General features: G+C 30.1%; 1 protein-coding gene across 17 annotated transcripts in view; it reads right to left on the bottom strand.

Moving 5' to 3' along the window:
- Positions 1 to 752: 752 nt before the first annotated feature.
- The window catches only part of LOC117122424 (kinesin light chain-like), a 49,230-nt gene continuing 35,175 nt past the window's right edge, over positions 753 to 14,807 (bottom strand). For 5 of the 17 annotated variants that reach the window (XM_033267983.1, XM_033267985.1, XM_033267986.1 and 2 more), the window contains 5 exons: positions 13,889 to 14,122; positions 8,213 to 8,331; positions 5,810 to 5,851; positions 1,620 to 1,671; positions 753 to 1,244 (listed from right to left, as the gene is read on the bottom strand). In XM_033267983.1, the coding sequence (XP_033123874.1) occupies positions 1,146 to 1,244; positions 1,620 to 1,671; positions 5,810 to 5,851; positions 8,213 to 8,331; positions 13,889 to 14,122 (546 nt within the window). In that variant the 3' untranslated portion in view covers positions 753 to 1,145. Of the gene's footprint in view, positions 1,245 to 1,619; positions 1,672 to 5,777; positions 5,852 to 7,553; positions 7,565 to 8,212; positions 8,332 to 13,888; positions 14,123 to 14,807 lie in introns of all 17 variants that reach the window. The other 12 variants (XM_033267991.1, XM_033267993.1, XM_033267988.1 and 9 more) reach the window with 11 other exon arrangements.

The raw sequence follows: 14,807 nt of genomic DNA, 5'->3' as shown, positions 1-14,807 counted from the left end.
ATGATAATATATCATATTAACCAACTATCTAAAAAATTTATAATCTATTCGCTTTGTTTACGGTATAATCTTGATATTAAATCAAATAAGTATTATTGTATTAAAAATAATATAGATTAATAAATTGAATTAAGTATTAGATATTCAATCATTATATAAATTCATTTAATATCACTCCTCGTTTGTATCCATGCAGAGCGCATGATATTTAAATTAAAATATTTAAAATTAATTAAGTTGTAATAATTTGAATTACTAGAAATTTGAATTATTGAAAATGGGGGGGGGGGGGGAATTCAAAATCAATATTTTCATTCATAGCTGCCAAATCATTCCCTTATGCAAATTCTTATCATGAATATTCAAAATTGTAATTTAAATATTCATTTTTAAACATCATTAATGCTCAATTATTTTATGATTCATTCAGTTTGTTAATTGCACAAAAAATGGTGTTAACATTAAGTTATCATTATTTATTCATCAGTATTTAGATCAGAAAATCCAATAATCAATATTTTCATTCATAGCTGCCAAATCATTCCCTTATGCAAATTATTATCATGAATATTCAAAATTGTGATTTAAATATTCATTTTTAAACATCATTAATGCTCAATTATTTTATGATTCATTCAGTTTGTTAATTGCACAAAAAATGGTGTTAACATTAAGTTATCATTATTTATTCATCAGTATTTAGATCAGAAAACAATACTGGTACAGTATTCCAAAGAATAAAATGGAGTGTATTTTTTTTTTATATAGACAATTTGATTTTCTTTAATAAACAAAAGTATTTTGAAGAGGAAGATTATCCCATTAAAGATTTTTTTTTTCACTTTTCAAACATTACACTTAATGGACAAGCAATAAGCCAATGATTAAGCATCCTATACAAGAAAAATATTATCATGGATATAGAATACAGAATGCAGTACATCAAGACAAGCATGTCTAAGATGAAACCAACCAATCACATTAATTCACTCATTATGTACTGTTTTATAGGATCTATGTAAATGTGAAGCGACTTTATTTTTTTCGTGTTCTGCACACACTCATGTGCTTTTTGCACATAGCACACATGTGGAGTTTGACATATATCTATTATACATGGATACGATACATTACAAATTAAATGTTTACATATAATCGCCGTTATTTCTTCTGCTGCGAGTTGTTAGAGTATCGTGGCTGCCGACGCGTCCTCTTTGACTAAGCTGGCGCGGTGGAGGTGTACCCTTAAAAAAAACGGGGAAAAAAAAAATCGTAATTATTAATAAACAAAATTATAGTTACAATTTAAATTGTCCTTATGATAATACCTTGTATGTGGTCAAATGCAAGGAAATGAAGTTACATTTGCATAATTAAATAATTATAGAAACAATACAATTATTTCTATAATACAGTAATTAAATAATACTTCATTATATGTTGAGAAAAAATTTGGTTTTGTGGTTGTTCACTTTACTCAAATAAATCAATTTACAAAGGAAATAAAATAATGACAAAGGAAAATACATACTTAAATGTTATACAAACATTTGTGTTATTGTTCCTTATAATACATATATAATTAAACAATAAATTTATTGGTTCCATACAGTACTTACATCACCATTCATTTTTGTATTCAGCACAGACATGGAACTAGCTCTTTTCATTCTGAAAGTACACAATTTATATAATATATATTACATAATATATTGTATATTTTACACAAAACATTAAAACAATTTATCATTGTGACAAAATGTACTTTTTCTATTTGGCAGTTGTACTAGGAAGAGAGAGGTATTTTACCCACAAGGGAAGGAGGGATTCGGAGGATTAGGGTTTGTATATTGAAAGATAGAGTAGCGTCTAGCACAATAGGCATCATGTGGGTTTACAGTAATATTTTTAGATGTTTGAGGGACAACAAGTTACAATAAATATAACATGCACATTGTTTATTATAACATTCATTGGAAATAGTAAATTTTAGAATAATCATTGTTAATTAACATTCCCATTATCTTCACTTTTAAATAATAATGAAAATATTTTTTTAATATGTGTATAATTTATGGTTTTTTTAAATGTAATTTTTATATGCCACACTTGAAACATGTGATTTTACTCTTTAAAATGTATTTGACAAAAATATGTGAATATGTAATTAAATCAATGAAATATAGTGAATATATTTAAATTAATCCTGACCATTCTCTTATGTTTGAAACTGTTTAAATTTAAGGAAAGTGAAGTATGTTTAATTGAAAACATTATCAAAACAAATTCTACAGTTTTTAAATTGCATGAAAAATATAAACATACAATCACACACACACACTAGACTTTATTACATAGTTAATAAATGCACACAAAAGAACTATGCACAGATGCATGATAAAGAGCCATGCATGTTAAACGTATACTCACAACCACCAATCAAAAAACAGTGCAGCAGTGCAAATAAGCGGGCCATGCAGACAGTTTGATGTTGTTTATTTGTGAGAACAGTGTACTCCATAATAATGTGAAGAGATGATAACAATCATGATAACAATTAATATGCTTTATGTTTTTATTGGTTACAGATTCCTCAATAATACCTTGATCTAGCTGAGCCATTAGTAAGAGAGAGAACATAATGTTATACTGTGAGTAATCTCGGGTAGAAAACATGGCCACCGAGAGGAATGCGAGAAAAGAAACTTCACCTGGGCTAGGGAAGCTTGTCCTATAGGCAATGGTAAAATGTAGGCTTAAAAACACTTTCTTAAGGGCAAAGATCAGCTCATCATAAGAGTAAAGGTTTCAAATTTTCAATTAAAATTCTTTTGGTGAAAATTTATGTTAATGGATAAGGTGGTATTAGTGATGGCGATGGGCATTCCCCGGGCATTACAATCCTCTCAGCGACCATAATTCTAATCATTTAACAAATAGTCCACATATTCTGAAAAATATATTTAAAGTTTCTTGATGCTTCGCTCATTTCACCATAAAAAAAAAAAAAAAAAATTTACCTAAACCAAAACGACGAAAATAATACTATTTGTACCAAAAAATGTTTATAGACCAAAAAAAAAGGGGGACAATCAACAAGCTGTCCCGTGTTTTATAGTTAATCTGAGAATGGAGTTGGTTAGCGAGGGGAAGGGGTAAATCAGTATCATGATGCTTTCTCTTCATGCTTATGTTAGTGGTAACAAAAATGCCAAAACAACATGCTGCTTATAACTTCAGCCTTGTCTTGTAAAGTTGAAACGTGTTAGCCTAGCCTAGGCACACTAATTTATTTTCCTACATTTGCAGTTCTTTACTTTAATTTAGAGTTACATAATATGAACAAATAACTAACTTTTAACTATTCGAAACTATTAAACTTACTAAAATTATTATCATAATTATAAATGCTTAATAGTGGAAAGATATATTATGAATGTATATATCCTATTGTCAGATAAATCAATATTTTAAATACATGAATCTGTATGTAGACTGTGCTTATGCCACTAACAGATTATCGATAATTATAACAATCATTTTAATATTTCCCCTATTAATCAATGAGAATGTAACTTTTATCAAGTGAAAAATAATTTCAAAAAATTATATATATAAAATAAAAGAAAAACAGGCAAGTTAATAATACTAACAGTAATAATACTAGTAATAATATACTAGTAATATTAATAACAATAATATTAATAACAATATTACTAATAATAAAAATATCAATAAAAACAGTAATAAAAATATTTAAACAAGTGACTTACTCCACATGCATCATCTTTGCATACAGATTGGCTTCAGAAAATTTAAAATATTTATTTAAAAATTATTGAACTTGAAAATACATGCTGTATCATTCATGTTTTAAAACACTTAATTTTTAGGAGCAGTGTATATTTCACCATTAGAACACCTATTTTTGTACACAACATATTTTGATATGTCTCACTTTTCAAACACATAAGCATTTCCCTGTTTGGACCCTCTGCAGAATTTATTGTTCTGATGACGATTGAAGCAACTCAATCAAAACGTAGAGACATTCTCAACAAAACAACAGTTCTTTTCAGAACTATGCGGTGTACCGCAAGCATTTAATGTATTACTTTGCCATGCAAACCTTTAAACAATATTTTCGAGATTATCAGTGAGGGCGCACTCCAACCTAACATTACGGATTATAAATTATAGTTATAGTCGGTAAAATATACACTTTGTAACTTTCAAGATTAGTACATCAATTTACGACAAGAATATTACAAGAAAATTTGGGCAAAATTCTAGATTTGAATTGGTTATTAACTATAAACTAAAAGTCAAAAGATAATGAAATATTGAGGAAGCTATGATGGATTAATTGTAGCTCATCAGAGAACGAATAGAGTTGGAAATACCAAGAAATTTCAATCCGTACTAATCAACATTCATCAAAACTGCATTCAAAGAAAAACAGAACGGTCCTCAATAAGACACAGTTAGAACTAACACCTAACAAAAACAAGACAGGAAATTGAATTTAAGGCAAATGAAAAAAAAAACCCAAAATTTTGCCATTCGAATTAAGTATGTATTTGGTTTAGGATACACCGTAATTATATTACAGGATTTCTCGTTGACCATTTTACGAGAAAAAGGAATGTCTTGCGATTTACCTCAAGTAATTTATGGTTCATTCATCAGCGAGAAGCCTGTAACTAAAAGTATGTATAATTCNNCCCCATCCCTTAAGCTACATCCCCTTTTACAACACCACTCAGCTCCGCGAATATACTTGACAGTTTTCTATAAGACCAATAACAATAAAACAAAATTTTAGGTCAGGTTTAGAATTTATGGAAATCTTGGAATGGCCGATGGTCACTGGTTCAATGCTCCTCTTATCTGACTACTGAATTGCAAAGTAAGTAATATTTGATATCATTACATGAATATATACATATATACGTTTTTATACAAATAGTCCAATATTGAGTCCTAAAGCCAACCAGACTACATGGGAATACATCATATCATACCTAATTATTATATTACTCAATTCATTAAATTTTGTCAAATTAAATATTATGTAAATACTTATGTATAACACTGTACCTATAAGTATACACTGCTATATCTACATTCATGTAAACACTGTAGACATAAATAAAGGATAATTATGTTTAGGTTTGTCTTTATGTATCCTGTAATTAACATCTATACAACACTAATGAAAGCTGATAAACTTAATTATATACTAGCAACATGTCTACACAATCTAAACATTGCTAAATATTATAGAATAGAGAGTACACTGTTCTCAATTTAAACTGGTTTTCATTGCCACCTGTGCATAGCGTAAGCTCAAACCACTGCTACTGCAAACGCATTTAAGTGCATATCTTTAAATCTGTGCAAACTTATCGGTATATTAATTCAGGAGTGGGACAAATAAAAAAAGCAACCTTGATTGATTGTTTTCTAATACAATACAAAACACGGAATATATATTAAATACAAAACTCGTGTGAATATATACATACTATGATATATATATGTAAGTAAAAAATTACAGTGGGTGATATAGAGGATTTATAAATAAAATATATATACCGATAAGCAAAGAGATCCGAAGTAGAAACCATACAGTACAAAAAAGGAGTGCCACAATTCCTTTTTCAGGCTGTATACTTTGTCTAGCGCCCTCTTTGCTTAACACTTTAAACACTTTAATTCTAATTCAATCACAGATGTCACCGACAACAAGATAAGCTCTAACACTACCAACTCACGTCTAACAGGCGCCCTCACACAACACACTCACCCCGACTTGACCATGTCCACGATTTCCCCAAATATATCAGACCTTTTGTTGAGCCGAAGTTAAAAATCAAGATATCAAGTTATTGTTCAATATGGGGTATATGGATATGCCACATTTCTTATGAAAAGGAAGAGGAATAGGTTTTATTGTTCCCTTCCCATTAATGCAAGTTCACACACACTGGATTTTCTGTCTGAACTCAACAGATGATGTTTGATTAGACCTCAATGAATGTAGGAAGAGGGAAAACACCAATATATCGAGTCATGTGATCAATTTGGATGAAGACACACGGTGATACTCGTACAGATATAGGCTATAGGGACTGCGAGTTGTTTGATGTTGAATAATGTTGGTTGGAACGCCAACAAACTATTTCAAATCGCTTGGAGATTAAAAATGGGAATATTTCTAGGCTACTTGAAGTTTCAAAAAGACTTACATGAGGACACTAAAAAACACTACAGTACTTTTAACCATTATATTACCCTTCCGTGCCATTTCATTTTCACGTTATTGTGGACCGTGTTTCAAACAGTAACATTTTATTTTCTAACACTTTTATATTGAGCACACTGTATGTTGTCCCAAGAATACGTTACATGACCACACTAGTTCCGTAGTCTCCAGATCGGTTTAATGTCCTGTACAGCAGGTGTGGAAAGATACATCATCAGATATTCTGAATCATGCAAACACTACAGCGTCTAACCAAACATCGTTGAGTTGACAGACACAAATTTAATTAATGCCCCTCATATCTGTTGTATCTAGAGATATTTTTAGTGGATAATTTGGAGTAAACATAACTTGGAAGGGGAGGGAGGAAGAAAGGAAGGCTTCCGGAATGTCGAGTGTAGTTTTGTGCAGAAGGAAAACATTGCATAATGCATTTCATATTCCTTGGCCTTGTTGTGTGTAAGTGCAACATGAAGTTTCAAGTTTCAATTGTGCCACCAACAGGTGCAAAGTGATAATGAAAATAGCTTTCAAAATAAGGGAGAGAAATATTCAGTGTTTATGGAGCAGCATGAAAATGTACTGTTCTATTTCTATAGTTTGCTACATAATTGAATATCCTATAAACATCTTTATTGTCAAAATTGTAATTATTTGATAAACAAATTAAATGCTTTCCCTAAATGTTTTTGTACCATAAAAAATAAAAATAAGTTTTTTGAACGGTAAATAAAATTAGAATAAATAAAATGAATTTTGTCTCTGGGCTATTGGAATGTTAATTGTGTTGAATTGTTTATGTTGTTGTCATGGAGATGCAAAATATATTGGGATAGATATAGTGGTGGCAGCAATGATCACATGCTGCAAGCTAAAGTGAAGATGATTGGATCAGGCAAATGTTGGTGTATAAAGTCAATGACAATAGCAACAAAAAAAAGGCAAACTAATCAAAGCAAAGGAAAAGGCTAAAAACAAACATGAAAAAACATGCAAAATTATATTAATGGTAGATTGTTAGTAAAAATAAACAAAATCAAAACAGATGATTAAAAAATAAGCTTGAATAGTATTTCTTAGAAAAGCAACATAATGTTTAAAGGCAGCCAAGTGAAAAAAAGATATTAATAATTTTTATTTTCTACTGAAATTCTTCACTCCCTTTCCATTATTCGTGAATTAGATTTTAATGTTAATAATTCAATGTTTGGTAAATTCTGTGACAGCACTGATTACAGCAAATCAATAAAATTATGTATTATTTGTGGGAATAAGATCATGTTACCAGATGTAGAGCTGAAGATGACATTTGGGGGAACAGAAGAACATGATACATCATTGTGATTATTAAAGCCGTAACATGATCCATAATAAAGCTTATTAACATGATTTATTAAAGCTATCACATGATCAGTTTAATCTATCACATGATCGATTTAAACCATCACGATTGGTTTAATCCAACATATGATTGATTAGAACCATCACAAAATCAGTTTTAACCGACCACACAATCAATTAAACATATCACCTGATCAGTTTAATCTGACATATGATCAATTAAAACAATCACATGATTAGTTCAATTAATCACATAATATTAAAACATCCCATGATCGTTTTATCCCATCATAAGATTGATTAAGCATCAAATTATCAGTAAAATGGATAACAAAATGAACGAATAAAATCGAAAAAAAATGTTTGATTAAAGCCATCTCATGGTCAACTAAGCCAAAAATAATGTTATGGTAAAAAAATGAATTATTGAATTATCATCCAAAAGTAAAGCAGAAAATTAGTTAATAAAAAATTTCCTTTTCTTAACAGGGGAAAATGTTTTTATTATTATTTTTTTTTTAATAAGCTAGTGGAAAATTGAACTCAATGGTAAAAATATAAATAACTACAACAAAGGTTTGATTCAGAGTTAGAAATACACACCCTGCTTCGTCTTCGAATTCTCGGCCTTTCAATTTGTTGACGAGCCGAGCACTGCTTCTACGTATTGACGCTCTGAGCTTTGAAAAGGAACCGCTACGCTTCAATTTACCGTCACCATTCTGGTACGAACGAGAAAACAACACGGTCGAAAAATGAAGTTAGAAAATAAAAATGAAACTGAAAATAATAGTTAATACAGGTTGCTGGTTGTATTATGAATCTACATGTTGATGACACTTTTAAATAATATCCAGTGTACATATATGGATAGTTTGATCTGCGGAAATGACGTTTCTACGATGGGTGAGAAGCCGATTCTTGTTGAAGTTGCTCGCGTAGTTGAATAAATATATATGTTACCACACCACAGATAAATCTTAAAACTACGAAAGTACAACACAAAAAGAAAATAACTTGTAACGTAAACACCAAAAGAAATAAATATCAATTAGGTACCAGTCAAGTCACCAAGATTACTGTAATTCTGGGAAAAACCTACTACACGCCAGTAAAAGGTTTGCCAGGTCACCCAACACCAAGTACACCAAATCAATTTTGTATGCATGCTTTTAGTGTAACCATTATTTATTATAGAACATTTTATATGCATACTGCCGTTTATCTTTACTAAAAAAATATTTTAGACAACTTCAACATTTAGACAAAGATAATTATTTTGCAAAGATAACTAAGAAATCTCAGCTTTATTAACATAATTGAAATAAATTTGAGGTTGGTCAATTAAAAATAACATTTTTTAATTGTTCTCTATGCAAAAGAGGAAATCCTAACAGATATTCAAACTTCTTTTTCAACTAACCAATAGGATAGCTTAGAACTAGCCTGCTATATCAACTGAAGTGAACAGAGATCTTTGTACAAGATGAAGATACCAATATACTCTCAATAGAAGTTGTGGGGTGGAGACTTCTCTACTCAAAATCTTGCTAAAAAAAGGGCGATCACTGATTTTCTAGATCACCTTAATCTAACTACAGATGACAGTAGCTGTTACTGAAAACATTTCAACTGTTTATACAAATTTCTTTTAATAAAATTAAATAAAATGAGTATCCTGACACATCAAGTTCAGTTGCCAACTACAAGAGGGAGGTATGCAATGCTTCTTTAAAGAACGCCTTGACCACCGTATCTTGGTCCTAATATTGACAAAATATACGAGCAAAAACTATGACAATAAATATTAAAGACTAATAACTACCTTAAGTTTAAATCAAACTAACTGTAACTAGTTGTTTTTTATTTGATTCAGCAACAGGCTTTTGGGAAAACTCAGAGTAGCAAACACTGCTATTACTGTTGATTCCAAGTAAATCAGTTCTGCTTATTCTTATATACATATATACTGTACAACTATTTTATGAAATATAACAAATTTGCTTCTAAATTATTAAAATTAAAATATAATATCTAACTGTTGTTTTATGAGCACATTTTTTTTTTTTAATGAAGCAAAATATAAAAAATATAAATAGAAATTTTGTTTGCATTTTATGCAGGTAATGCAAATGCATTGAATGAAGAATGCCATAAACTGTCTATTTTTCTTTTTTCTAATGCTACAGTATTATAAATGTTATATAAGTCCATGGATCTACTCTGTAATGTTCTATTTACAAAACAATATAATAACCCTGGTGATATACCTAAGAAAACAAGAGGATAAAACACATGCAACATCAATTCATAGGTTGTATGTTATAGAGATTATCATAAGTTCAGTTCATCAGGATTAAACTTATCATTGCACAAAATGTGTGGGAATTATAGTATATTGTCGCACCTATGGTAAATAGAAACAAATCTAAAAAGTATGTTTCTTTTATGTTTCAGCGGTGCATAACTGGTTGCATAGGAATGAAATTTGTTATTGTACTAAAATCCTCTTGTTTACTTAGATATGGTTGTTGAAACTGAAATAACCTGAAGGTGAAAGTTGAAAACCAATGAGTAATAAACTGAAAGAAAACACCATGCACATTAGCTAGCAAATGCTATTAAGTGTTGTGGAGAGGAATGGAAGTAAATTCTGATAGTAAATGGATAAAATCACGAATGAACTTAAAAAAACATAACGTAAAAGTTTATTTACTTACAGAATTTTTTTTCCAAACAGAAGAGGAGGTTGAACAGAGAAGTTGAAAGGAATTGTTTATAAAAAAGTAAAGAAGATAAGAGGGATCATTTAGAAATAAAGGAGCATCTGAACAAAACTTTAGAACAGGGGGAGGGGTAGGGTTCAAGCAAAGGGGTACACAAAAAAAGAATTTTTTTTCGGGAATACATAAACAAAAAACATAATTTTATGGTAGTTTAAGTCATTTAGCATAAATTAAATATACACTATTTAAAGAATAATACTAATTAATGTGATTTTTGATTTAAAAATAATCTTCCATTTAAAAAACATCTAGCCTAACATAAAAAAAAAATTACTGCAAAAATTGTAACAAACTGCTTTCCTGTATCTCTTGAAAAAACTGGTTGCATTTCATCTAAAATTACAAAATATAATGAAATGGTCAGATCTTTTAATGTCCATGCATCTTGAAAAGTGACTGATGGACATAACTAGATGCTCGGTGCATCAAACTGTATGAAGGTCCAAGGAGGCTAGCAAAGGTTGGTTGTATCAAGGAGGCTAGCAAAGGTCGGCTGTTTTTTTTTGGTTTTTTTGCTGACTCATTCCACAGGCATACACGAAAATAAAAAATAATGTTCATGCTATTAGAAAAATGTTCAATTGCATAAAATCATGACAAAGCTTAAGGTAATAATTCCAGCAAGAACAGTTAAATTATTAAATGACTACAAATGCTTTTTAATTTGCATCGCTCATAAAATCTACAAATTCATTAAGTACCATTAGATTTGGAGATATGTAATGTTAGAGAAATCTGCATAATTTCATAACATCACACTCTGAAATAAGCCAAAGAAAACAGATTATTTACACTCAACATAAGGTGCAGAGGCCTTTATTATCAAGTTTTAGAGGGCGCCCTTTGGTCAATGGTACAAATAATGAGAGTGTAGATCTGTATGACAACTGACAAGAAATAAGATATGAAAAAATTAAAAATGTAACAAGGTATGGAAGACAATAAACAGTGTTTGACATTCTTAGATTCATTAATAATAAAGTATATTTCTTACTTGTATATGAGTTTCATATAAGAAAGTATATAGTGTATACTCCTTCTGTGTCAAAACTTGAGGGAACGAAGTTGGAGTTTCTTTGGATGGCCAATTTGTATTTGTGAACTAGCATGCATCGCTGTCCAGCATTCTCAAAATTTAACGAGCTCACCTTATTAATGTTCCCCTCGTTGAACATCCACCTCCTCTTAGGGTGTGGTTAATTTTGGCATAGCTTGGTCTGTATTGTCTTAATAAACTCTCCTCCCAAAATAATATAAATATATTCTCTACACCATTTATTATCATAAACTACCACCAGATTTGATAATTATGGCAGGCATTAATGTAAAAATAATAGTTAAAATTTGAGTGTTCTTATTAAGCAAATTTACAGCATTTTACAAAGCGATTTAAAAAACCCAAAAACAAAAACATATATTATGTTAACCTTGAAAAAAAGTTAAATTGTTAAAAAAAAGGCAGTTAAAATCCTAGAATACTCCAGACACCATCAAACTACTATCCTAGCTTGTGCAATGAGAGCTATTTACATGTAATATTAATTGTAAGCTATAATTAGTCTATATTCCCTATATTATCATTACCTATCTTCTCTTTGAGGAAGGTATTGAGAACCATCACATACATAATGGTAAGAATGGTGCTATAAAACTAAACCTTCATGAATATATTAATTTTGAGACTAATTCCCTAGAATAATATGGCTTAACAGGTAAATTCACAATGGAGTAGATAGCACTACAAAGGAACACACTGACAAAGAATGCAGAGGGGGTAAGTTTGCAGGAATGAATGGAAAAATATAATAGTAGGAAAAGGATGTACAGGCAATAGGATGTGAAGTAAAAAAATTCAACATTTTAAATAAAAATAATTTTAAATAATATTTTATCCTGAGGTAATCATACACTTACATATTTACAAACAAAATTATAGAATAAAGTCAGGACATATATGCTTACATTGTAAATTGAAAATTACATGAGAAAGAGGTTGGAAGAATGTGAAGAAAACATTTTTAAACAATGAAAACAAAAAAAAAAAACAAAAAAAATTATAATACCATACAATTCTGGTTAAATAGTGCTTAAAAAGATAACATAGATATTAAACTAGTAATTAAAAAATAACAAGTCATATTTAAATATAATATACCTGAACCTGAATAAATTTACACACATTTTTCAATTACAATATACAGACCTGACACAGTGAAAACATGATGGTATGATAATTAATAATGTGAGAATACATAGAAACATTGAATAACAGTGAGTTAGTAATGATGATTAAAACATTAACTTGAAGGGAATGAACAACAAATATACAACGCCATATTACCTAGTAAATTCTGATAGTTATGTTTAAATTTTTTTATGTATCAGTAATGTTTTGTTTACAATGTCTATTGTATGTCAGCCCTATTTTTTTTTTTTAATTACTAATTTATTGTTATCTTTTAAGATCTGTTTGGTCAGTTGTTATTCTTGACCAGGGCAGTAATTTCCTACTTATTTCCCCTTCTCATTAATGAAAAAAATAAAATGTTACAGTGATAGCCTAATGATATAGAAAGTGCAACATCTTTGATGAAAACATTTGTTTTAATATACCAAGCTTTTGATGGTAAAGATTGCAGAGTTAGTTGAAACAATTCTAAAACTAGTATATTCTAAGTATTATCATCGACTGTTAGTGGTTCACCCCAATAAAACCATGTGCAGACAGAAAGTGTTACTGATAAAATAAAGGTGAGTATTCAATGCTTTAAGAAGTTGTTGTGTCTTGTGTAAGATGGAGAAAATTTTAAACCATGCAGAAGGTTTAGTGAATGGAGAACAAATATGCATTCTGATGAAATCCATGAAAATAATTTTTTCGTGGCTATGGATATTGTAATAATGTGAAATTGTTGCCATTCATATCCCAGTAAATGTTTCAATCACAAAAATATACTTTTCTCCTTATTAAATGAGTCCCTTTCTGAATACAGTAGTTTTTTTTCACCTTTCCCAAGAAAAAAAAATATTATTCTATATGAAATATGTTTTTCCCCTACTATGGAAAAAATGTTTTCACTTCCCCAAGAAAAAAATATTCTTCGCTTTCCTGAAAAAAACTATGTTGCCAATTCAAGAAGATAAAAAGTGTTGACCAGAATTGTTTCCGAACCAATTTACCAATTAAATTAGTGTCCCACTCATTTTTCCCACATATACAGATGTCTTATTCTTGCACGCATTACCTACCATTTCCCAGTCATACTATTCTCTCTGCCCACAAAACAGACACAGAACACTAAACAGATCGCTTCAACCAAGCCATGCTGTAATACACCCTTTAGTATCATGCAACGTGGGTACCATGAGCTGCTAGATCGGCTGCTAGCCAACAAAACTTGTATCACTCGTTTTGGATAATGAAAGAGTGGCACAGAAGGCCTCATAAGGGGCTGGAATTGGATTAGAGTCAAACACTGTTTAGTGTACCTACCTGCTTCCATTTCATGCCAATACTCACTTCTTCTAGACCACTCTCACCATGCTTTTCATAAGCAACGCTACCTGTGCTACCCATGCTCTCGCGCCGACTGGACGCCACGCTGGTACGGCTCCCGCTCCGATGATCTCGCTTTAATTCTCTCTGGGCAACTTCTTTCGGGACATCCTGAGAGATTTCGGTACCAAGCAGTTCGGCAACTTTGGTTTGTCTCACAACATCCAGAGCCTGTAAATTAATAACAATTATAACATTTTAAATTATTACAATTGTTTTAATATCAACTTAATACAAATTAGAAAGAAAATGAAATTTAACTTAAAAAATTGATAATCTTGTCTTTAGTTTATGATATTATATGTACACCCCATATGTTAATAATGCCCTAGGCCTAATTATTGATTAAACAAATATAGTTATTTAAATATAGATTTGATAATGATGTATATTTACAACATTGATAAAAATATAGATCAAAAAAAGTGAATAGTTATCATTGAAATCATCTTTTTTACTCCCAACACATTAAAGCACTTTCTTCCGTTTATAATGAAATTACAAAACAGAGCGCAAGCATTCAACATAAATAATGTATTAGAAGTTAGCAATGCGTTGTTTTAACCACGACCACACGCGGAAGATTTCTGATGATAGTTTCATTCATTCAGGGACGACATAATAAGTTAACATTTTCAGGGATCACCTTCATATGGCATTTTGATCATAATTAAAAATGCAAATTAAAGGTTAATGGTTAATTCAAACATGCTATTTCAGTTTTGTTTATCTCTTCCATTTCCAGGCATCATAATGTTCATGCAGGTTTACAATACATAGAATACGACACACACTAAAACAACTGTATATAAATTGGTTGTATTTATAATATCTCAACAAATGACATAGAAAACTG

This window comes from Anneissia japonica, unplaced genomic scaffold (assembly GCF_011630105.1).
Source record: "Anneissia japonica isolate Jap-2015-1 unplaced genomic scaffold, ASM1163010v1 scaffold275_len1219475_cov178, whole genome shotgun sequence".
Lineage (NCBI taxonomy): Eukaryota > Metazoa > Echinodermata > Crinoidea > Comatulida > Comatulidae > Anneissia > Anneissia japonica.
This window is presented reverse-complemented; position numbering and strand designations above follow the sequence as displayed.